The sequence below is a fragment of the Sinocyclocheilus grahami genome, unplaced genomic scaffold (assembly GCF_001515645.1).
Source record: "Sinocyclocheilus grahami isolate Dianchi unplaced genomic scaffold, SAMN03320097.WGS_v1.1 scaffold21.1, whole genome shotgun sequence".
Classification (NCBI taxonomy): Eukaryota; Metazoa; Chordata; class Actinopteri; order Cypriniformes; family Cyprinidae; genus Sinocyclocheilus; species Sinocyclocheilus grahami.
In genome coordinates this window covers 5,154,911-5,180,178 of record NW_015505200.1, presented here as the reverse complement: position 1 = coordinate 5,180,178, position 25,268 = coordinate 5,154,911, and the positions used below count along the sequence as shown (strand labels likewise).

General features: G+C 36.8%; 3 protein-coding genes across 6 annotated transcripts in view; 1 reads left to right on the top strand and 2 right to left on the bottom strand.

Annotated features, from left to right (window-relative positions):
* Positions 1–1,631: 1,631 nt before the first annotated feature.
* Positions 1,632–6,476, bottom strand: LOC107557692 (tripartite motif-containing protein 16-like). The gene is made up of 6 exons (XM_016241197.1): positions 5,895–6,476; positions 4,317–4,412; positions 3,869–4,090; positions 3,625–3,775; positions 3,280–3,339; positions 1,632–2,161 (listed from the first exon to the last, which is right to left on the bottom strand). Exons 1-6 carry the CDS (start codon positions 6,474–6,476, stop codon positions 1,632–1,634), a joined length of 1,641 nt encoding a protein of 546 aa, XP_016096683.1.
* Positions 6,477–9,495: 3,019 nt separating this feature from the next.
* The window catches only part of LOC107557644 (unconventional myosin-IXb-like), a 38,473-nt gene continuing 22,700 nt past the window's right edge, over positions 9,496–25,268 (top strand). For 2 of the 4 annotated variants that reach the window (XM_016241141.1, XM_016241125.1), the window contains exons 1-2: positions 19,584–19,942; positions 20,904–21,800. In XM_016241141.1, coding sequence (XP_016096627.1) covers positions 20,964–21,800 — 837 coding nt within the window. In that variant the 5' untranslated portion in view covers positions 19,584–19,942; positions 20,904–20,963. Of the gene's footprint in view, positions 9,507–18,541; positions 18,590–19,583; positions 19,943–20,903; positions 21,801–25,268 lie in introns of those variants that run through there. The other 2 variants (XM_016241133.1, XM_016241148.1) reach the window with 2 other exon arrangements.
* Positions 10,463–14,301, bottom strand: LOC107557715 (myeloid-associated differentiation marker homolog). The gene is made up of 2 exons (XM_016241239.1): positions 14,229–14,301; positions 10,463–11,585 (listed from the first exon to the last, which is right to left on the bottom strand). Exon 2 carries the CDS (start codon positions 11,489–11,491, stop codon positions 10,610–10,612), a length of 882 nt encoding a protein of 293 aa, XP_016096725.1. The 5' UTR covers positions 11,492–11,585; positions 14,229–14,301; the 3' UTR covers positions 10,463–10,609.

Genomic DNA, 25,268 nt, shown 5'->3' with positions numbered 1-25,268 from the left:
AAGTCATATTTTGATTTGAAACCCCATAACATTTTCCTGAGATGTTGATTTATATTTTTTATGAAAATTAGACAGATTTAAATGATAATTACAAAATATTATCATATTTCCATAAGAGTGTCACTAAATTAATATCAGACATTTTTGAAGACCAAGTAGAGGGAGTGGTCATGGTGAAACATCCAAACATTTAGTATCTCTGAAAAGCCCTAAATGTGCTCTGTACAGGACATCCAGACTTAAAACTGTGGCATGTATAGTCCCGGAGAAATTATATTATTATATAATGTCCTCATATGAGGATGCAGGGTTTCAGGAGGATAATATTTTTAGCCACTAGAGGTCACTGTTTCTGTTATTTTGTCCTCAAGGCTTTGGTTACAATTCGAGTGTCTTGCACCATTTAGTTGAGTACTTGTACTGTTGCATACTAGATGTCATAAAATACCAAAAGAAAGACTCTACGATGTGTAGAATGAGGTTGTCTCTTAAAGGCAAAGCAAATATAATGATAAACAATGTATTTTATTTGGAGTGACAGAGAATGAAAGTGTAAAGGCATTCAAATGAACCTCAAGGGGCATTCCACAGACAGAAATAACTGTAATTGACTGTGTGTGTGTGTGTGTGTGTGTGTGTGTGTGTGTGTGTGTGTGTGTGTGTGTGTGTGTGTGTGTGTGTGTGTGTGTGTGTGTGTGTGTGTGTGTGTGTGTGTGGGGAGCGGGTCGGCAAAGCACATATAATGATAAACAATGTATTTTATTTGGAGTGACAGAGAATGAAAGTGTAAAGGCATTCAAATGAACCTCAAGGGGCATTCCACAGACAGAAATAACTGTAATTGACTGTGTGTGTGTGTGTGTGTGTGTGTGTGTGTGTGTGTGTGTGTGTAGTTTTAATGGAAAGACATTATCACAGGTATAAATGTGTCAGGACTGTCTGGCAGACTGAAAAAAAAGAAGTACAATGTAAAATTATTATACTCTATTGTAATTGAGATTGTATTTTTTTTTTATTATATATATATATATATATATATATAGTCATATAGTCATATATAGTCAAATAAAATCTGATTGGCTGAGAGTTTTTTTTAGCTGTGCGATATTGTACCAGTATCAGCATGGGAACTGTTTCACAATTTGTAACACTTATTTAAAGCCATTAAATAAAAAAATAAAAAAAAGGTTACTTGAAATAAAATAATCATGAAATAACTGAAATAAAAAACTTAAAATTGATTTATTTCAGCTATTTTCCAAGGCAATATTTCACATTTTAAATTACTTTAACTTTATATACTAAAACAACTAAAACTGAAAGTGAAATGAAAATTAATAAATAATATATAGTCAAATAATAAAAAAAATAATAATAAAAATGACAAAAAACACTTAAAATTTAACTAAAATTAACATGAAAGCAGAAAACATAAAATAAAATCTAATTCTAGAATAATAGTATATAGTATCTCAGTGATAGTAGAATAACAGTGGCAGAAGCAAACCCTCTATAATTTTACAAATACTACTGTATTTCTTTAATCTTAATTCTTTACTATGGTACTGTATATCTTTAATCTTTTACCCATAGTTTAATTTCAAATGCCACATGGGCCAACCCTTTTTCCCTTACTCCAACTGACACAACTCGATTGAGGCGTCATAGCATGAAAACTCAAAGCCAGGGTAAAGAGGCTGTGTGAATGTGGTGTGAACTCTGTGGAGGAGGGTCATTGAGACATCAATGCTGTAAAATGCTAGTGTCCCGGCCCTATGATCCAGATAAATGCCTATCTTTGATGAGCCAGGCTCTGAGATCTTACTGACAATCCTGTTGTGCCAGAAAGCATAACCTTTCCTGCAGCAGAACAAACTCCAGGATTTGTCATTGTGACCAAAGTGAGCTTCACTGCTTTCCCCTTTCCTGGCAATGTTTTTGTATGCGACTGCAATGTTTACTCCCATCCCACTCCATTCCACTTCCCAGTAGCTGCAGCCTGTCAGGCCCTCCGTGCCCAGCACCTGGCACCAGTAATCAAAGCGCTCTGGGTGGTCGGGACAGGATTGCACTCGGCTCCGAATGGCCATTTCTCTGTTCCCCTTTGACAAACTAAGGTCCTTGTGGGCTGTTAAAGGATTTAGTTGCAGCGGGCAGGAATCTGAGTAATGGATAGAGGATAAGAGATCAAAGATGTTTATTCATGGTGTATCATATTCATATTATATTCATCTTGAGCCATGATTAAATAAATACATATCAGATGAAAATTTGAATTACCATTCAAAACTTTGGGGTCAGATTTTCTTTTCTTTTTTTTTGATAGAAGTTAATACTTTCATTCTGCAGGGCTGCATTAAATTGATCAAAATTGACAGTAAAGACTGTCTACATTGTTACATAAAGAAATCTCAAGTTCTATGTTTCTATGAGCACCAAATCAAAATATTAGAATATTTTCTGAAGGATCATGTGACACTGAAGACTCAAATAATGGCTGCTGAAAATTCAGTTTTGTCATCACAGGAATAAACTACAGGTATTAAAAAAAACAGTTACTTTTTGTAATAGCATTTCACAATACTTTTGTTTTACTGTACTTTTAATCAAACAAATGCAGCTTGGGTGACCATAAGAGACTCTTTTCAAAAACTTTTGAAAGGTAATATTATACAACAGTTAGTTTATGACTTTTTACACGAGTAGGTGTTAACAAGTGACCATCTTTATCGATTCGTTCAAAACATGACGGATTGTGATTGTCATCATGAGTGAATCATTTATACATTCACTCAACCGATTCATTCAAAGCATGGATTCATTCAGAAATAAAACAAGTGACTGTTGTAATGTGTGAATCATTTAATCATTCACTCAACCGATTCATTCAAAACATGGATTCATTCGGGAACAAAACATTACTGTTGTTATGGAGTGAATCATTTAATCATTCACTCAGCTGAATCATTCTACAAAACTGTTCATTTAGAAACGACAGACTGCTACTGTGTGTTGAGACTCTGTGGTTGATTGTGCTTCTACTTTGTTAGGCACCCATTCACACAGAAGTAATAAAACTTTAAGTGGTGAAACAATAGCCGTCACATTCATGATTGCAATGTTGGTCTGAATATCAGAATGAGTGTGAGCGCAGCTATTCGGAAATTGGAACAACAGCACTGTTGTTTGTGTTGCTTAATAAGAAATCCATGTTTAAATAACAGAAACCAACATTGTAAAATCAATAGCACTTTGCATTAGTGCAGTAGACTGACTTACGGTACAGGAACTCTGATCTAATTTTGGGCACCGTGCAGTGAAGGATCTTCATTGATCTTGCTAAACAGAAAATGGAAAGCATGTGTACATCACAAGGAAATGATTTAAAGGGGTCCTATTATGCTTTTTCACTTTTTCAACTTTAGTTAGTCTGTATGTTGCTGTTTGAGCATAAAAAAGATCTGCAAAGTTACAAAGCTCAAAGTCCACTTCAAAAGGAGATGTTTTATTTGACAGAAATCACTTTTCAAAAACTACAACGAACGACTCTTTCGGACTACAACGCATATTATCACAAATATCGACGAATGGGACGTATAGGGTGTATAGGGTGTTTCCCCTCACCAGCTTGATAGATCCTGAGCCATTCCCCTTTAAAGACATCTTCAAGCTTCTTCTTTAGAGCAGATATTGCTTCGTTCACCTTGCCAAAATCTGAGAGTGTAGCTATTGTGAAGGGTGGGTCAGGAAGGCCAGAAGAGAAGGAGTGACAGTTCTGTAAAGAGAGAGAGACAAGAATTTGTCAAATGACTCATTCTGAGCATTTTTGGGGTATATTTTTCACAGTCAGCACTGGGATCAGGCTTACTTGAAGAACATGAACATGATCTTCAGACTTCAGAAGCATCTCAAGTTCATGATCTCTCTGTTTGAGCTGAGTGATTTCTTGCTCCAGTGTCTGCAACATGCTCTCCACAGCTCTCTCTTGATCTCTGATCAGATCTCTGAATTTACACCTCCTTCTTTCAATAGACTGCATCAACTCAGTGAAGATCTGTTCACCATTTTCCATAGCAGTCTGTGCAGAGCTCTTTTAGGGCAAAAAAATCCAGTATTTATATATTTAAAATATTGCATTTAATAATTAATATTTTTAAATTACATAATAATAATAATTATTGTTGTTGTTGTTGATACTGATGTTGTTGTTATAAAGAGTTAATTGATGCTTCATTTTCAGGTTAATTATTTTTTATTCAAAACATCTGATGACTCATCCATTTTGTTAAGTTTAAACCGTTCTGGAAATTTCTTACTTTCAGGGCGTCTACAGCCTCTTTAAGCTCCAGTAGTTCCTTCTCTTTAGTCTGGATTTTGAGCTTGTATTTCTGTCGAGTCATGCCTAGTTCTTTCTGTGAAGAAACACAAGTGTGTTCATTGTAATTGAAATGCTTTTTAACTACAATTATTCTGTGGAGAATTAATGTGATGTGAATAATGTCACAAAATAGACACACTGCATTTTTTGTGAAGATATTTTAACATTGTTCAGAATAACCCTATTGTTTATTTTTACGAGTTACATAAGAATAACCTTTGTCACAAACAAATGAGTTTATACACTATATATATGCGGATACCTACCAGACTATTCAAAGTAGTTGACCACACAGTCAAAGCCAACAGATCAAGCCTCTCTGTGATTGGTTGACAGTGAAAGATTTCTATCTCTTATTTACGAAAAAGGAAGCTCTGCTGAACACCTTTTTGTCCACGCAGGTTGAAATTTGAATGTGAAGCAGGAAACTGTCTTTGTAATATTATTCTAATGTTATAACATTACACTTATTTACAGGTACTTTATTGTTTTTAGCTGGAAACTCAAGCTTCATCCTCATTCATCACATCAATTCAATGCCTCCTTTCTCTCACATTTTTTCCCAATTACTCTGTTGCATGAACTTTTCTGTACAATGAAATCTGTTCATATTGAGGTGGAGTGCACTTTGGAAAATGTGCTTTGCCTCAGTGGAAAAAGAGTTTGGCTACTGAAGGATTCTGAGAATACTGTAATTTACCGCATCTTCCAGAGAGTTAAAGGGTTAGTTTACCCATTAATTACTCACCCTTGTGTTGTTCCAAACCCGTAAGACCTTCGTTCATCTTCGGAACACAATTTAAGATATTTTTGATGAAATATGAGGGCTCTCTGACCCTCCCATAGACAGCAAGGTAACTACCACGTTCAAGGTCCAGAAAAGTACCAAGATGATCGACAAAGTAGTCCGTGTGACATCAGTGGTTCAACTGTAAAGTTACGAAGCTACGAGAATAATTTTTTGCGCTAAGAAAACAAAAATAACCACTTTATTCCACATTTCCGTCTCTACTGCGTCACTTTGGACGCGCATTCACGACAGTAACATGATGTGAGCGTGTGGCGGCGCCGGTGCTGACCCAGATCCAGCGTGATGACGTCATTACGCCGGATCTGGGTCAGCGTCGCCACACGCTCGCGAATAAAGTCGAATAAAGTCATTATTTTTGTTTTCTTTGCGCAAGTATTCTTATTTTTGAGTAAAGTATTCTCGTAGCTTCGTAACTTTACAGTTGAACCACTGATGTCACACGGACTACTTTGTCGATCATCTTGGTACTTTTCTGGACCTTGAATGTGGTAGTTACCTTGTTGTCTATGGGAGGGTCAGAGGGCCCTTAGATTTAATCAAAAATATCTTAAATTGTCTTATGGGTTTCGAACAACACGAGGGTGAGTAATTAATGTCAGAATTTTTGGGTGAACTTACCCTTTAAGAACCATGAAAATGTATCTTATTGAATAAACCGATTTAAACATGCAAAACAAGAAAGATAATTGCTATTGTTTTCTTTACCTGTTTCTTTGTGCTTTCCACAGCTGCTGTTACTGTATCATGACCTTTATGGTCATCCATCACACACAAAAGACATATGCATTGTTGATCAGTTCGACAATACATCTCCAAATATTTGTCATGATGAGGACAGATCTTCTCCTGCAGGTTCACGGAGGCTTCGATCAGCTTGTGTTTCTTCAAGGCAGGAGATTTGTAGTGTGCTTGAAGGTGATTTTGACAGTAAGATGCCAAACATACCAAACAACTCATCACAGCTTTTTGTTTGATACTTGTACAGAAATCACAGGTCACATCACCTGGCACACAGTTGTCGTAAATCTGACAGTTGCCCAGAAGTTCCAGTTTCTTCAGCTTGTCCACCATATCTGCCAGCATGGTATTTCTGTTCAAAACAGGCCTGGGGCTAAATGTCTGTCCACACTGAGGACAGCTGAAGACCCTCAAATGATCATTTTTCTTCCAATAATCATTAATGCATTCCATGCAGTAGCTGTGCCCACATGGAATGGCCACTGGATCTTTCAGCAAATCCAAGCAGATCGAACAGCAAAACTCTTCTGTATCCAAGAGCCCTTCCATTTTGTTGTCTTTGCTCTAGCAAAATGTATGAAATGGTAAAGACTCCGTCACGGAGAAACAGTTCCCAGTTTTGCATGAATGTTCTTGGGCCACACCCTTAAATTCTTCCTCTTTAGATTACAGATAGGTAAATGTGCATGTCTGTTGCACAGAATAAAAATTCTGCACTGTAAGCCAAACAATATACAGTGTATATATATATATATATATATATATATATATACCGTACCCACTGTATATATAATAAAATGAAGATACTTGAAGCACTATTTAGGGTTCCTCAGATTGGCACACTGGAGAACCTCAAGGACAGTGGTTCTCGACCAGGGGGCTGGGGCTCATAGGGTGCCTCAAGAGGATTTAATATGATTTTAAACAAGACAAAAAAAGCTTTAAAATGAGATAAAACTTGAATTCAACTTTTCAACAACTTTTTTTTTTTTTGCAGAACTAAGATTCATATGTTCTTGGAAAACCAGGATGTCTAGACCTGAAAAACTCATGTAAATGAATAAAATCTTAATATGCTATGGGCATTTTTATAAATAATTGAAATTTTTTGTAGTTAATCCAAGCTCTAAAATATTTTAGTGGGTACAAATTCTAAGTCAAATAATTTTTTAATAATTCCTAATCCTTATATATCAACAACGATTGGAAACATCATATAAATTCATTGTTTAAAAAGAGCTTGGAGTCAAAACGTTTGAGAACACCTGCTCTAGATCTTTAGTTCATTGACTCTCAGTAGGTGGTGCCAAGTGACTGTCATTATAAGTGAGTCATTGAATCATTCATAGAATTGATTTGTTCACAATAGCCAATTCATTTATGAACAAATTAATTGATTGAATGGGTCATTGAATCATTCATTTAATCCATAGGTCTTCAACTCTGCTCCTGTGGACCCACTGTCCTGCAAAGTTTATTTCCAACCTGCTTCAGCACACCTGGCCTGTGACTTTTCAAGTGATCTTGAAGACCTTGATTAGCTGGTGTGTTTGAGTTGGAGCTGAACTCTGCAGGACAGTGGGTCCCCAGGAGCAAGGTTGAAGGCCTATGATTTAATCAATTTGTTCAAATAGCTCATTCATTCACAAACGAAAAAAGTGGCTGTTTTTTTAATAGGTCTTTCAATCATTCATTGTACTGGTTAACTTCTTCATACTTAAATGAAATAAGGGACTGTCTTTATGTGTGAGTCAATGAATCATTCAGTTAAACGATTCGGTCAAATACCCAGAATCGTTTAGGAACATGAAACATCATATGATGTGTGTTGCTTGGAGACGTGCAAGGCCTATGGTCTATGTGTCTTTTTGTATATTCAAAATTCTCCCATATGTTTTTACTGAGACTTTTGAGATTTCTGAATAGACAGCAAATGTAGATATTTCAATTTAATTCTATACACTTTTGTATATCAACAATTGTTTGATTTTTATTTATCCCATATTTAATTTTAGGAGAAATACATCTGGCAAAGGTGATTCATAAATTCAGCATAACTGAATAATCCATTCAAGTCCCCTGAGCTGTGAAAGACCTCCGAGCAATTAAATGTTCCTCTGGGTGAGTGCATATACTGTATGTGAATGTCCTAGAATGTGATTCATTAGTTCAGGGACAGAGGGTCAACAGATGTTCTGTATCTTTTCACATAGGCATAACTTTAAACAAAGAATGAGTATATGGTAGGTAAGTCTGAATAACCGTATACAATAGTAAATGAGGCAAGAGTGCAGATGCATAGAGATCACCCTTAAAGGTCCCCTGAAATGCTTAGAAACACGCAGCGTTACTCTATGTGTTGAGTCATTTTAACTGAAACAGGAAGACAGGGTGGGACACATCAAGCCATTTGTTTATATCACAGCTTGGGCTAGAGCCGTTCAGAGCCATTGAGCTCTGTAAAGCTGCATTTGACAGGGTACGCCAGCCACAATCTCATCCATATTGCTATAAAATATAGCATTCTGTGTAGAATTCAAATAGCTCCGATACATTTTGTGGTCTGCGCTCCATGCTATCGTGTCTCTGGACCGTAGCAGAGTGTGTGTGCGATGCGGTGGTTAGCGTGACACAGCGTGAAACCAGACTTCTTTTTTTCCTCAATGGAAAGCATATTTACACTGTTTGAATCGTTCCCTGTCCCCTATATAGTGCACTACGTGCCATTCACTGTAGAGAAAATACTAATTCTGTGGACAAGTGATCGATTTCAGCCGCGGCTTCAGCGTCTATTTTATAGTGTAGGGGGCGGGCGGATTCTAGAGAGCATTTGATTGGACAGAAAATCTGATGAGAAGCTGAAGTACAATGTGACGTCAAAAGAATCGTTGCGCCGTTTTGGCGGAAGTGACGAAGTGCACGCTTTGAATGTTTATATCTTCTAAATGCGAATTTTGTCACTGTTTTGGAGCACACTGCCTTATAGATAACCTTAAGACTAACATATTGATACTAACACCCAAAAAACTTTAATTTTGATTTCATGGGGACTTTAAATCTTTTTCATGGTTTTATTCAGAGCTGGATTACACATTCACACAACGCTGCGGTGTGTGCTGTTCTCCTCTTAGCACAGAGGGACTTATACAGAGAGAGAAACACAGTGCCACAAATGCTCTTGCTCTTTGATAACACAATGAAAACATTCTCATTCAAGCATCGAGGACTGTGTAACAGTCTGTGACAGGCACATGCAGATCCCAGAGACTTACAGCAGAGCAAACAGCATTTCATTTTCTTTCATTATCGTGAGGTGTTTATGTAACTGATACTGTCTGCTGGGGTACAAAAGCACAACAACGGTTTTTATAGAGATTTGACAATAAAAATATCTATTGCTTTTGCATATACTTGGAAAATCCATGTGTACACATATAGCAAGTATATCCCGTAAATATAAATCCAGTACAATGTGTATATGAGAATACCAATATATTCAATGTCTTTATAATGTTTCAGGATATGTCCAAATATACATTTATATTTCCCATCATCATCAACGTGTCTTATGTGACAGAGGTTAACATTTTAAGAATTAATTTTGTACTATTCAGTCCACCATATAAATGGTTTGACATATATGCACCAAACAGCAGTGCTATGTACTGATACATATCAAGTATTACATCACACAGATTAAGTGCAAACACAGTTTGTCTGATGCTGATTTCCTGAATGAACTGAAGGGTGTTACTGTGTTGATTGAAAGTTTGACATTCACTCATACTAACTCACAAAGTTATAGTAGCTAGTAAAAGAATCCTTCATGCAAAGCAACATAAAGCACAATTAAGCAAAAATAACACTAAATGTAATATGTGAAACATGTACATAATAACGAAAAAAATGTTGTCAAGCATCTATTATGCAAATTCTATATTTGTATATACTACCACTGAAAAGTTTGGGGCCAGTTGGATTTTTTTAATACTTCTTTTAAGAATACTTTTATTCTGCAAGGATATGTTACATTGATAAAAAGTGACAGTAAATACTATTACACTGACACAAAAATTCAATTTCAAATAAATGTTCATCACCACAAAATATTAGGCAACACAAATATTTTCAAAATGAAATGTTTCTGAGCTGCAAAGCATGAATGATTTCTGAATGATCATGTGACACTGAAGACTGCAGTAATGGATGCTGAAATTTCAGCTTTTCCGTCACAGAAATCAATTACATTTTAAAATATATAGAAAACAGTTATTTAAAATGTCAATGATATTTCACAATATTACTGTTTTTACTCTACTTCTGATTAAATAAATTCAGCCTTAATGAGACTTCTCTCAAAAACATAAAAAAATCGTACAGACCCCAAACTTTTGAATGGTAATATTATATAAAAATAATATTTTTATTGTGTGTGTGTGTGTGTGTGTGTGTGTGTGTGTGTATATAATTCATTCATTTGTTAAATTTTTTGTGACAAAACTTTTCAAAGTCAAAATTTTTTTGTCATCTTGCTAATCAGGCATGACAAAAAATATAGCCAACAGTAAATATAGTTTATGACTTGTCATTTAAACATCACTACTCTCTATCCCACTTCCCTCTTTCTGTCTTTTATTGTTTTGCCTTCCTCTTGTATTTCTTTTTAATTCCTGCTAAACCCCTTAAACAGTAACAAACACCAGCCTGGCTGAGTAGATGAGATCAGCCAGATAAAGAATGAAGTTGAGAGCGCTGAGGACCGAGATGGCCAGCAGCTTGTCCCATGGGCACAGGCCCATGCTGGAGCCACAGCTGTTGGGTCTGTGGCTCTGGCCTCCGTGCTTATTGTCGAACTTATAAATGGGCCAGATGATGGTGGCAGACAAATACAAGCCCACAGCCAGGAGGGCGTATGTGGACAGGAAACGGGCGAAGGAGAAGGGCAGGCAACCTGTGCACTCTCCTACACACATCACGATAATGCCTGCCGACAAGATGAAGCAGATGCAGTACACGGCCAGGCACCACTTGGTTGCCGCATTCTGGTCATATGTTATGGGCTCGTTGATGAAGACGAATATGATGCAGGCGACGAAGGTTTCGCACACCTTTAGCAGCCCTGGTGCTGTGGCCATGTAGCCGGCTACTTCTCCTGGACGAGCCTTACTCAGACTCACCTCGCTTAAGTATGCGATGGTGGCGAGGCAAGAAAATACAGTTGACACAATGCGGCAGTTGATCATCTCGTTGCGACCAGTGTAGCCCTTCAGGAAGTAAAGGGGGAATATGATTGAGGCGGAGAGGCAGAGGAGGGAGGCGTAGCAGGCGAACGTGATCGGAAAGTTCTTCCATGAGATAGGGGCGCGGGTCTGCAGGCCAAACATTTCCACTAAGATTATCAGCAGAGTTCCAACAAAACTGAAACTCCAGCAGAAAATGCACCAGTCACCCGTACCGTGAGTTAGACTCGCTCCATAAAGAGCTACACTGAACGCTACGCAGGTGAAAACCATGGCAGCCACACGGGCCCACAGGAGAGGAGAGGAACGCAACACCACCGGCATGATGGGCTCACAAAAGAAGATTTACAGGGCAATTAATGTCAGCTGTGAGTAACAGGAATAGACGTCCACTTTTATTCAGTGGCTTCTTGGTTGTCTATGAGCAAAAGAAAAAAGGTAATCAGTCAGTGGTAAGAAAGAATTATATTTACATTCATATAATATGAACAAAACTTCTCTTAGATTTCACACTGATTAAAGGAATAGTTAAAGCACAAATTTTCCTCTATGCAATGACTCAATGTCCGATGTTGTCCAATGTGTCCAATGTTGTTTTGGACCCCATTGACTTTCATTGTATGAACAACAAAACAAAAAATGCAAAAACAAAATGATTTTGCAGAAAATCACACAGTGTATGAAGAGCACAGACTCCAATTTTTTAGCTTCAGACTTAGATTCCATCCAGTCAGAGGACATAAAACATGTTTGATATTTTGTGCCTTTTTTAGAATAAGAAAAAGTCAGCTCAGATTTATTATATTGAATTATATATATATATGTGAGTCTCTATGTGAGTTTGTTGTTCTCAGAAAAAAATGAAATTTTAGTATGTGATCCTCAGTCGTTTAGTGTATGATGCCCAGTTTTTTTACTGTAATCATTTACAAGTTTATAGTGTTTATACTCTAGTGTTTTAAAATCTGTTCAGATTAGAAAATTATTACTGATTTGTCATTTTTGGGTAATCTTTCACTTTAATATCAAGGCTGAATGAGGTTGTTTACTGAGTAATATATGCAGAATAACAGTTAATCTGTGATGACAATAATTTCATTTTGGTCACAAGGACAGTTTAAATTCCTCACAATGTCCAACTGAAACTTGTAGAATAATACGCCATATATTCATGCAAATTAAATGGTCACATACTGAATAAATTGGTACTTTACAACAAAACGTCTCTGAGTGTCCTTCGGTATTCCAGACTGGGAGTCAGTGAAATTATCTCTGTAAGGTATTCGAGCTATTTAGACTAATGTACCACAAGCAAGACCTTTACTCAACCCTTAAGTCCATCTGTCATCGACCTCTGTGGGAGGAGCCAGATAGGCTAACAATTGGAGCACTGAGACTCTCGTTCAGCCCTCCTACACAGTTCTGTAACAGCCAGGAATACCTCCTTCATCTTGTCGCAGAGGTTCAAGTAAACAATGGAGGCATGCGTGTTTACATTTTCGGGTTAAGTAGATGGAAGAGAACATGGTTAGTATATAGGGACAAAAAATCATTAAAGAAATAGCAAAAGAAGCAAGACGCCAAGCAGATGAATTCAGAGCCACATATAGCCAAGGGGTTTGAAAAAGCGTGTCCTTTCACCTCACGACGAGTCATATTTTAAACACAGGCGGCAATAGCATAGCTGTGAGTCATTTATCCCTCGCTCCCCCATTTTTTCCCCCGCTCTGCCTCTCTTACACTCTTTCTTTGCCTATAGTGTCAAATTTTCCAACTTACTGATCTAGGCTATTCCAGATGTTCTGCATCCCATCAAACTGCAAAAAGAGAGGGATGTGCCTGGTGTTTTCCACACTGAATTCCCCCAACCTCTCTTTCCTCGCTTGCTGTTCTACCCTACGCCCACCTTTCAAAGCCTTTCTCTTTTTATACTTCTTTCATTCCCGTTCAGAATTTGTTACTAAAGAAACGGAATACTAAGAGTGGAAGGAAACTCCCTGCTTTTGACATCCACTCACAGCTATTTAACATGAGATGAAATGCTGCTGAATTCAATGCAATATATACGATTACTCAACTTCTCCTTATGCAACAGAAGTTGCCCATGTCAAGGGAAAAAAATCTGAGAATAGGCCCATGGAAGCACGTATGAGAAAACAGGACAAGACATGAGGTTGGAGAGCTGGACACAGAGCTGTAGAGGAGGTCACGCGGATGTCTGAGACATAACTCAATTTTCTCCCTTAATCTGGTTACAGTGCAGTTACTTTTCTGTGCAGAAAAAACATGCTGTTAACATCCCTCTTATCTGGCGCACTAAGAAAGAAATAAAGGTACCCTTTATTGACTGTCAACACATTTTTCAGTGGAAAATTTCACTTTCACTGCATCAGAAACCATGTTTGGTCATATGTAAAAGACCAGAATGGAAACAAACACTAGCCTAAACTGAGCTTAAATAGAAAACATAAAATAAAATGCGTTTTAAGTCTTATGGAAGCAAGAAATTAAAACAACTTGTATCGAATGAACTGATCAACTGAGTCAAAACAGCTAACACGACAGGACATGAAAATGACATTTAGCTCGATATGAGATCATCATCCTAACAGACAGTGGCCGCTGTAGTGGGCGTGCCTCTCCACCGCACCCATTAATACAGAATACAATAAAGGTTACTTTAAAATAATAAAAAACAATGCATTTTGAAAAATTACGTTCCAAATGTCTTAGTAAATTCCTAGATTTATGTCTCCGTCATTATTCCAGACGCAATATATTATTTTTACACGAGCGCAAGACGTGACGGGTGCAAATAGAAATATTTTTAATTTTATTTCATTTTATCTGTCAGATTGATCGCTTCGGATACACACTATGCCAAAGTCTGAACGAATTAGATCAAATAATTGTATCGCTATCAGAATCCAAAACGCAATTAGAACAACCTGTAGTTATATCTGTGTCAGTATTCAAAGGTAAACATAACGGTGCTGGATGCTCGAAGCGTCTGCTTTCAAAAAGATGAAAATATATAAACTATCCTCTGCCTGTTTCTTACCGGCTTGTCCCGTTCTCTGTCTCTCGAAGTGCTCAGTCTGAAACAAGAAGGCGCGGTTTTGGATCTGACTTTTCAATCAGTGAGGACACTTTAACCCAAGTTTATGAGGGATACCCCCCCCCCTCCCCCAATCCGCCCATTACATGCCAAATTAGGTAATACGCTCTCTCTCTCTCTCTCTCGCACTTTCTTCAGCCCTGCTCCTCACAAGAATTTCTGAACATGAATTTGCTTTCTCATTCATACAGTTACTGAATTCAGACACCGCCAAAGAAAAAGACCCAGAGAGTGTATTCAGTATTTACAGTTTCTTTTATGGTTTTATTGACTAAACTTAGCTAACTGAATTAACCAAATAAACTAAAATTCATCACTGCCTTTCACATTCTGTCCCAGTAGACTGGATAACAAGAAATCTGACCTACCTGATCAGGATGACCAATTTAAACAGTCATCTTTGCAATTATTCCATCAGGTATAAAAATGTCAGTCTGCATGTAACGTAGGCCTATTACTATTCTAACACGTGCTGAAATGAATGTCATGCAGGAAATATCAGTATGTGTTGCTACTATAAATAGCATAACTTAGCAGGACTAATCCACAAACCACAACCCTAACATTAAAAGGTTGTGTATCTATAGTGAGGGTACGTACACCTGAGGGTTAGGTCAGTATACCTAGTAAAGATTAAAACATCTTTTACCTCCTATAAAATGTATTAAAGAAAACTATAGTGGAGCAAACTGACATACTGCTAAAAAGCCAGTTCTCTAATTGGTCCATGTCCAGCTTCTTGGTTGTGAAACTATTGTTATTCTACACCATCAAGCACTACAAGTATTTCAAATGCACACATGGTCAGGAGAAGACATTTACATTTAGTCATTTAGCAGATGCTTTTATCCAAAGCGACTTACAAATGAGGACAATAAAAGCAGTCAAAACTAACAAAAGAGCAACAATATATAAGTGCAAATGACAAGTCTTGGTTAGAAGACACTAGAAACATTTGTAAAAAGAGTTTTTTTTAGAGAGATGTTAGCATATTTTACTTTTTTTGTGAGTTCAATACAAGCTGGATGTGTCACATTCTCACTTTGTTATTAAACTGCATAAACAATGTATATTGTTCTTTAATGCAAGGACCCATGTTAAAGAGAAATTGGTCAAGACAAAAGTAATGTTGGGGGTTAATGATAATGATAAACGTCATATGCCGTTGCAAATACTGTACCAACAACTGTCCTGAAATAAATGAATGTCCTAATAGGGTTTATATAGCCAGGGTGATATAGTGAAAAAATGTACTGTATATCCATTTCTGAAAAAAAAGTAGAAGAAGAACAAGAAAGTTATAAGATTGAGGTATGGTGTGTTTTAACTTTAACTCACATTCCAAACCATCATTTGTTGATGTTCACTTATAATGGCTTAATTTAAACATCTTTAACCAAAAATCCACTACTTTTTATACCACCAGAAATACGAGGTCTTGTCAAAATTGCACTCTAGAAGTTATCATTCAATAATATGTATCCCTTGGTATTTATTTCTGTTGCTAGGATGCAGAGCATGTTACTATGGAAACCAGTGGTTTGTTTTTGCTGTAATGTGTTTAGGGTGATATGTGATTCGGAGCACATGTCCGCTCACTGAGAGAACTGCTGCAAGAAGCGGAAACAGCAATTCTCCTCTCTCTTCTTCTAACCACTCCCTTCATCACAAGCTGTTACCATGTCAACACACAGAAAAGAGAGAGAGAAACTATAGTGAGAGGATAAGAGTTTATGAGAAAGGAAGTGCGTAGCTGAGTAATTAGATAAAAATAAATTCGCACATCTTCTTTGATTCGATAATCCTGTTTGCTGTGATGTTGTAAGCAGTGATGAGCTGATAACAGTACTAGGCTTCCATGACAACTGGTAATGCTAAATTTATGCATAACTATCATAAACTAAAATGTATTATAAATAATATATTATACAATATATTATAAATACATTTGATATATTTAATAGAATGTATAAAATGTACATAAATTATTTAAAAAAAAATTAATCTATATATTGTGTATTTAAAAATGTTCAGGATTATAGTTTAGTCAGACTGACAGATATGCAATTATCAGTCCATTATTGTTAACACTAAAAAAAGTCACTACTTGTCAATAACCAAACGATGACACAGCTTGCCTATTTCATATGAAATTATTTTTAAATGCTGCTTCTGACTGGCAAGTTATTAAAAGTAATGTATTAATAATCATTTTAATTATTAATAAAAATTACTGCAAATGAATCCAATTGAAATGTTATTTACATTTGCCTCCAGATGGGATTAATGCCATTTTTTCTACCAGGGAGAGTGAACAGATAATACATTTGTAGAGCATCTAGAATTTTCTTTAAAAATGCATGAAAAAAAATGCTATACACTTCAGAATGTTGCACTGTTCAGTACAAGTATTATGTAAAATTCAGTTTAAAAAAAGAACCACATTTCTAACTTTCGTTCATAGAGATAGCGTGTCCAATGTGCCATGGTGTAACTTAAAATAACTTCAATTAAAATATATGTAACTTAAAATTAAAATATATGGATTAAACAGGATGCTAGGATGTACTTGTCAGCAAACAGGAGGATCAACACAGGTAAACGTCAAACTCAAACAGACTTTATTGGTAGAACCAGAAGACAAGCAGGTGAGTGATTGTTCAGAATGCAATAGTCCAACAAACTTGATTATAACAGTCTTAACTTTCCTTGTATTGCAGGTGAGGAGGGGATCAGCACTGGATCACAGAAGACAGAAGCAGATGATGACAGAGAGAGAGATTCGTAGTAGGTCATGAGCATGGGTAGGTAGCTAGTTAAGTTGATGCAGAGTAGTGGACAACAAAGTCAAGTAGTATTATCTCAACATAGGAAGATTTAGTCACAAACCATATTGGAGAAAGTAGTCCTATGCAAAGAACTGACACTGGGCTGTGGTCAGGGGCTGGCCCGGTAGAGGACTGTTTCTTCTTCCTATGCCTCCTCCTTTGGGCAAAGGTGAAGTAAAGCACTGAGGTTATAATAGGGTGACCATACGTGCCATTTTTCCCGGACGCATCCTGGCCAGGATTTCTATATTGCCTAAAATATCTAGGGTTTGGCTTTGTTTGCGTGTGCAGACCGATCGGTGTATGACATCAGTGCCTTATGTTTTCGAAACGGTCTCGAGGTACTTTGAATCAAAGCAATATAGAAATCCTGGCCAGGACGCGTAACCGGGGAAAATGGCACGAATGGTCACCCTAGGTTATAATCTCTGGAGTTGGCCCAGACTCTGGAGCTTGCTCATGGGTTGAAACAGATTCTGGAGCTGGAATGGACCTATAACTGATCTGGGCTAGAGCTGGTTCAGAACTGAACTCGGTTTCATCCACAGGGCAGTCAGTAATCTCACCAACAATGAAGGACAAGCCACTAAGCCACTTAGCCACAGTGCATAATCAAGATAGTGCTTCAGAGAACAGGTGCTAGCTGATGTCGGTTTCTGTTGATACAGTTCATTGTCTAATCTGCACCAGAAGATTGCCTTCAGATTCGTAGCAGGTAATTAGCATGGATAGGTAGCTAGTTAAGTTGATGCAAGGTAGTGGACAACAAAGGTGAGTAGTATTATCTCAATGTAGGAAGTCTTATTCACAAACCACATTGGAGAAAGCAGTCCTATGCAAAGACTAGACCAGACGATGCGTGTATGTTTGGTGCTGACTTGTAAAGACCAACTGATGATGAGGCTAATGGCAGAGAGGTGGTGATTGTGGAATGTGAGCAGGTGTGAACCAGGAGGGATTCTGGGAAATGTAGTGCGCAGAAGTGACAGATAAGTGACTGGTGATCTTGGTGATCCTGATAGGACTTTATTAATATGAAGGAATCTTCTGTATTTATTTTTTACAGGAGCTTTACATTTTGAAATGTGCCCTTAATTGTGTTGTGTTGGTGTTAACGGAAATGTCTGTCTGTTCCTTTTTTTCTTTTTTTTCTTTTTTACAGTGTATAAAATCATCACTTTGTCTAAGTTTAGCATTTTTGTGTACTGATTTTTTTTTGTTGCCAATTATGACATTATTACAGTCAAACCAGAATGTGTGTTATATATATATGTGTGTGTGTATGTGTGTTTGCATTTGATCTCCATCTTTAATGTGTTGTGAGTCCATTGTAATGTTGTAATGTCCATCCTGAGTCTGACTTTTTTCTTTTACACTAACATACAACTAGAAATTATTCCAATTTATTTATTTTGTTTGCTTGTAGAGCTAGCAAGTGCCAACAAAGTCATGAAGTCTCATGCCATTTAGATGAAGGTAACATTTATATTTTATTTATTTTTACATTTCAGCAAACTTAATTTGGGGTTTCAAATGATCCTGAACAGCGCATAAGGGTTAATAAAAAAAAAAGGCATTATAGTTGTAATGATAAAGTTATAATAATGTTTGTTTATACTGTTAATGAAAGTTTTTGTACGGTAGGCCTACCGAGAAAATCGAACTCTAGGTTTTCTCTCATTGAAATAACACAATAGTAAAGGACTCTTACTGACGGAAAAGGGATTGGTGTTGTATGCTGCCGCCTGCAGGTGAGAACCAAACATGCATTGTGGAGTAACACTTGAGCATTAATGTGTACCTTGCCTGTTTCAATATCTTTTTAATTTAAATAAATAAATACAAAAAAGTAAAAACATTTTTCACGATCATAATCACAAATATAACAATGACTTTTGAGAGGGGTACTGGATTTTGGACGGGTATCCAAGTTTTAAACTTTCATTTAGATGAAGGTAACATTTCTATTTTATTTATTTTTACATTTCAGCAAACTTAATTTGGGGTTTCAAATGACCCTGAACAGCGCATAAGGGTTAATAAAAAAAAAGGCATTATAGTTGTAATGATAAAGTTATAATAATGTTTGTTTATACTGTTAATGAAAGTTTTTGTACGGTAGGCCTACCGAGAAAATCGAACTCTAGGTTTCCTCTCATTGAAATAACACAATAGTAAAGGACTCTTACTGACGGAAAAGGGATTGGTGTTGTATGCTGCCGCCTGCAGGTGAGAACCAAACATGCATTGTGGAGTAACACTTGAGCATTAATGTGTACCTTGCCTGTTTCAATCTCTTTTTAATTTAAATAAATAAATACAAAAAGTAAAAACATTTTTCACGATCATAATCACAAATATAACAATGACTTTTGAGAGGGGTACTGGATTTTGGACGGGTATCCAAGTTTTAAACTTACAGGTGTTACTACCTACGAGAGCGGTGAGCGCGTGGCAACTGCAATGGCAGTTTGCATGCAGGCGAGGGCGGCTTGTCCTCATCACAGTTCAGCTGCAATTAAACGCTACGATGTAAGGAAGTAACAAGCCGCCAGTGTCGTCGTCTGCATTCTGGAGGCGAGTTAGTATTCTTCCTTATTTCTCGTTCAACATTTCTCGGAGTCAGCCACTTATGCTGCTTTCAGAATCTTAATTGTTTGACCTGTGCAGTATATGTCGGTTTACGGTGTCCGGTTCGGCAGTAATGTAGGTGGACGGCTTTTATTAGTTAGTTGAAGCGCTGGAAGTTTTGTCAGGAAAGCACGGCAGGATTTTTCCCATGTTGGACATGACTCCGCTCTGGAGCACAACCAGGGTGTTTTGAAACAGGTAAATGTATTTGTATTATTTTAATGTTCTTTATTTTTATTGAGAGTCCATTGAAAGATAACTATAGATTTTCTAAACTTTATATATAGACAGTTTGTCACGGTTGTTAAAACGCCTCATGACGTTTTCCCTCGTGTTTGGTGATTATTGGGTGCGTTTTTATTACGCTGTTCATTTGTATGTAAAATTAAATACAATTTTATGCTATGCTAGGATGATGTATTTATATTTTTCTCCAAATGTCAGAAATATTGTAAAAACCAAAAATCTGTCTTTCTATGTTCTGACCATATTGTAAACATTTAGGAGAGTATTATTTTTCACATTATATCTTAACATGGTTTACATATAATCACACAGTAAGAAAAGTCAACCTAACTGACAGAGAAAAATAGTAAGTAATAAATAAATAGAAATGAACAACAGTACTTGAGCATTGAAAGTGAAAATGACTTTTTTAATTAAAACATTTACATTTTTAAACGTGTGTGTGTGTGTGAGACCCTGGACCACAAAACCAGAGTTTAGTCGCAGGGGTATATTTTTAGCAATAGTCAAAAAAAACATTGTATGGGTCAAAATTATAAAAAAAAATTTAATGCCAAAAATCATTAGGATATTAAGGAAAGATCATGTTCCATGAAGATATTTTGTAAATTTTCTACCGTAAATATATCAAAACTTAATTTTTGATTAGTGATATGCATTGCTAAGGACTTCATTTGAACAACTTTAAAGGCGATTTTCTCAATATTGAAATTTTTTTTTATTTCAAAAAATTGACCCTTATAACTGATTTTGTGGTCCAGGGTCACATATAAAATCTGTACAACCAGGCACACAGTTTATGCTGTTTTATAAACTGCTGCAGTTCCCACATTAGACAAGTGTGTACATACACTGGTGGTCTGACTGCTGTTTCTCACTTAAACTCACATTCTTTCTTCTCTTTTGTATCCAGGTCTTTATCATGCTGTACTGTGCAGTGCGGTATGCTGATGCATGTCTGTGTGTTTAAAGAATGAATGTCATGAACGGCAAGGTGACAAGCTACCAGGATGAAGCGGTCTGCGCTTTGCAAATTTACCCCAGATTTGCCATCCAACCTGGGCAAGGCTGCATCCTCAGGGTCCCAAAAGAGGCAACAGCAACCACTGTCATCAAGACTGCTGTCGCCACACTTGACATGGACTCGTCCAAGCCTTACATCCTTGTGGAGGTCCAGGAATACGGTGGAGAGGAGTGGGTCCTTCAAGCCAGCGATCAACCTGTTCAAAGGGTCCTTCTCTGGCCTAGAAAGGCCCAAGACAAGCACCCTCAAAGTGATGGATACTTTTTCGCCCTTCAAGAGGGAAGCTATGATGGATCCATCCAGTATGATGTTATGGCATCTGTCCGACAAGAAAAAGTAGCTCAGGGACTTGTGAATCGAGGTTTTGTCACGCAACACCCTCAGAAATACGATGATTTATGTAATCTCCCCGAGCTGACGGAGGAGAGCATCTTGGGAACCCTACGGCATCGCTTCCACAAGCAGAAGATCTACACATTTGCGAGCAACATTCTTATCGCAGTCAACCCCTTCAAGTTTCTCCCCATCTATAATCCCAGATATGTCAAGATGTATGAGAACCACACGCTGGGCAAGCTAGAACCTCATGTCTTTGCCATTGCTGATGCTGCCTTCCACACAATGCTGAACAAACAGGTCAACCAGTGCATCGTCATCTCCGGTGAGAGTGGTTCTGGTAAGACGCAAAGCACCAACTTCCTTATCCACTGCCTGACTGCCCTCAGCCAGAAGGGCTATACTAGTGGAGTGGAACGAACCATCCTGGGGGCAGGCCCTGTGCTTGAGGTAAGTTCTGCTGTGGGTTTGAGGATCATCAGATTTCATTTTCTACTTTGAAGTCTGATAGTGCTCTAGTTGTAATAGGAAACCAAGAAAGGATTCAAAACAGCAAGTTATGTTGAGACCCTGATGTTTTACAATGATAATGTCCATTGGATAAATGGCATCTGTAGCCTTGTTCAGGGTTCAGCAATAAATGTTGTTTCTTCAACTTCAATTTATTTAATTATTAATTTTTTGGGACATTTAGAGAACACTACATCATGTTCACCACATCTCAAATGATGTGTTGGTTTTAACAGCATTTCTGTAGTGGAAATGACGATGGTGGTAGTGTTGTAGGTGTGATCAGCTCATTCGAGTTCGAGGTAAGGCTAAGACCTGAATAGGTTGAGCTCAAGTCAAGACCAAGACCAGAAGAAGGTCAAGTCTGAGTTTTAGCTCAAATGGTCCTGAGTCCATGACAATACCAAGACCATGAAAATATCATCTTGGACTCCTTTGTCTTTCTAGCACTCATTTCACAGCCAGCATTTTTTTTAATCCTTGGTACACAATATCAAATAATATTTTCAGTGTCCCAAGTCAGTTTTATTTTAATATTATTCATATACTATTATAGTATTATTAATAATTAACTTTTAATTTATATTTTATATTTTTATATCGTGTGCTTTTGTAAATGTTTATTACTATATATGTGTGTGTATATGTGTGTGTATATATATATATATATATATATAAAATATTATTATTTATTTTATTTTATTTTCAGCTTTTGTTTTAGTAATTTTATTACTTGGGTTTGAATTTATTTATTTCAGTTAGTTGCCAAGACAACATTTCTAATTTTTGTATTTTGAGTTTTTAACTTGATTTTTCCATGTAATATTTTTTTTTTATTCTAGTTCAATTACCATAAACAAATTAAAAATTTTAGATGTATTTAACAATACTGGTCCATGTCAGTTTTAATGTGATCTTCATATAATAAAAATAAAAAAATAGGAGGGTCTAGATCCACTTTTTCCTTTTAATTATAATTTTTTTTGTATGTTCTCTGTAACTGTAGTTTCGATTATTATTGGGTTGCTTGACTCCTCTCCATTACTTGATGTACTGATAAAGAGTCCCTTTCAGGACGGAAATTATGGCCTCTGTGCAGGAAGTGGCTTGCCCTATCATAGTATTTTGCACACTCTTAGATCTTCATGTTAAGAACTATTAACTGTCCAAGAGAACTATGAAAAATGTGATACTGTCCTTAGTGCAACAGATTGTGTGAGAATGGGTTCCCCTTTTCTCCATTAAGCATAGTCAGACAAGGATCTAGAAAACATTTGGTTTCATCACATGGCCAGGGCACTTTCACACCGCTTCTCCCAGGGAAAAGGGGATTCCGAACAGACCTCTGACTCCTTTTACACTATAAATAGATGCTATAGATCGTGAAACTCACTGGATCACAGTTTAGGGGTTTCAACACACTCTGATATTTTTAGATGCTGCCATTGTGAATACTCAAAACAATGAGATGGATGATTAGTTCACAACACTCTTAGGAGTTTTTCCATTGTTATACAATGTATTCATTACAAGTATGGTATATATCTCTGAACAGTCCGCTTCCTAAATTTCCTCTTCAGGATTTAGGTTAAAATGCTACTCTAATGTTCCAATGAAGTTCTCTTGAGGAAATAACTCATAATTCGTCAGGTTTCCTTACTCTGGTCTGAAGTCCCGCCCCCTCAAACGGAGCTGTCAGTCACCGTTTGTCATGCACTAACCTACTGGGATTCTCAATCTGATCCTAAACAGGTTGAGCAAGTTCTCTGTTTTTCGTAAAAGCTTTCTTTTATCAGCACGTCCCAACCCCTCTCAGTTTTGCAGCATTGCTTATAAAGAAAATAAATGGCAAAGAGGCACAAGCAGTTTGTGTTATGCCTTGCTGGTTTAAAATATACTTTCTTATAAAGAGTTATGGTAAAAAAAAAAAGTAGGTTATGTTTTGTGTAGTTGTGTGTCATGTGTGGAAGAAGCAGAACAAGCAAACAGAGTGAGATTTGTACAAGTTTATCATCATACTCAATGATATTAATGGTTGTGTGACCATTAATATTTGATGCATATTTACATAAATAGATTAGGTGATTATTGGATCTCATGTGCCTTAGTAAATGATAAATAAAATCTGCTTTTGAAATGAATCATTGAAGAATTTTTTCCCAGATTAAGTACTTGGTAACACTTTACAATAAGGTTCCATTTGTTACCATTAGTTAATTAACAATGAAAAATTCTTCTAAAGCATTTATTAGTTAATTTCAGTATTTACTAATGCATTATTATAATCAAAAGTTGTTTCTGTTAATATTATTTAATAGACTTGTGCTAACATGAACTAACAATAAACAGTTGTGTTTTTATTATCTAAAGTGAACAAAGAATAATAAGTTCAGTAAAGTGTTTTGCTCATTGTTAGTTAATTTTAGTTAATGCATTAAGTAATGTTAACTAATGGAACCTTATTGTAAAGTGTGTTACCTAGTATTTAATTTGGGAACAAGAGGACATTACCGTTCAAAAGTTTGGGATCAGTAAGATTTTTTTTAAAAGAAATTAATACTTTTATTCAGCAAGTATTTATTAAAATGAAAAGTCACAGATAAAGGGGTGGTTAATTGGGATTTCAATTTTTTTATGTTAGTTAGTGTCTAATGATGCTGTTTGAGCATAAACAATATCTGCAAAGTTACAAAGCTGAAAGTTCAATGCAAACGGAGATATCGTCTTTTAAAATTCTGGCAGTTTAATGCCTACAAAAACGACTGGTAGGGACTACAACGAGCTACTTCCCGGGTTCGTGACATCACAAACCCAGAGATACCCCGCCCCCGGGAACACGCAATGAAGGAGGCGAGGCCATGCTGCGCTGCTTTAGAGAAGAGGAAGAGAAAACTAGAGGTGCACGTAAAAATCTATTCATATATGAATCGCGATTCTGTCTTCTAACAATTCTAATGGATTGATTCACAAGTTTCAAAATCAATGTTCTAAAGCAGCGGTTCTTAATACTGTTCCTCGCGTCCCCCTGCTCTGCACACACTCTGCATCTCTCTCTCTCATTCAGATCATCAGCTCAGCTCTGTTCTATTTATACACTTATTTTCACATAGCTATGAGAAGCATTAAACATGGACGCGCGTGCAGTTGCCTTACTGTATTAAAACTTTAATCAGGATAAAACTGTATATTAAAAGCTAACATAAGCAGTAGCATTTACGAATAACAGTGTATCTAAAAGTATGCAACAAACAAACATAGGCCTACCATTAAAAGCCATGCTTGCACAGGTTCTGCACGATCCTCTTCAATAATATCCTCTGCTTCTCAATCGGGCTCAAACTGATAAGCGATATTAACGACGCCTTGTTTAAAATACAACCGGAGCACATGCCGCTGAGGTGAGGGGCG

Bases quoted from the DNA above. Each gene is read 5' to 3' on its own strand.
- LOC107557692 (XM_016241197.1), bottom strand. From the start codon at position 6,476: ATGGAAGGGCTCTTGGATACAGAAGAGTTTTGCTGTTCGATCTGCTTG. The intron at 4,413-5,894 runs GTAAAGAAAACA...GTTTCTTCACAG, and splicing joins TGGAAAGCACAAAGAAACAG to AAAGAACTAGGCATGACTCG. The intron at 4,091-4,316 runs GTAAGAAATTTC...TTGCCCTAAAAG, and splicing joins AGGCTGTAGACGCCCTGAAA to AGCTCTGCACAGACTGCTAT.
- LOC107557715 (XM_016241239.1), bottom strand. From the start codon at position 11,491: ATGCCGGTGGTGTTGCGTTCCTCTCCTCTCCTGTGGGCCCGTGTGGCT.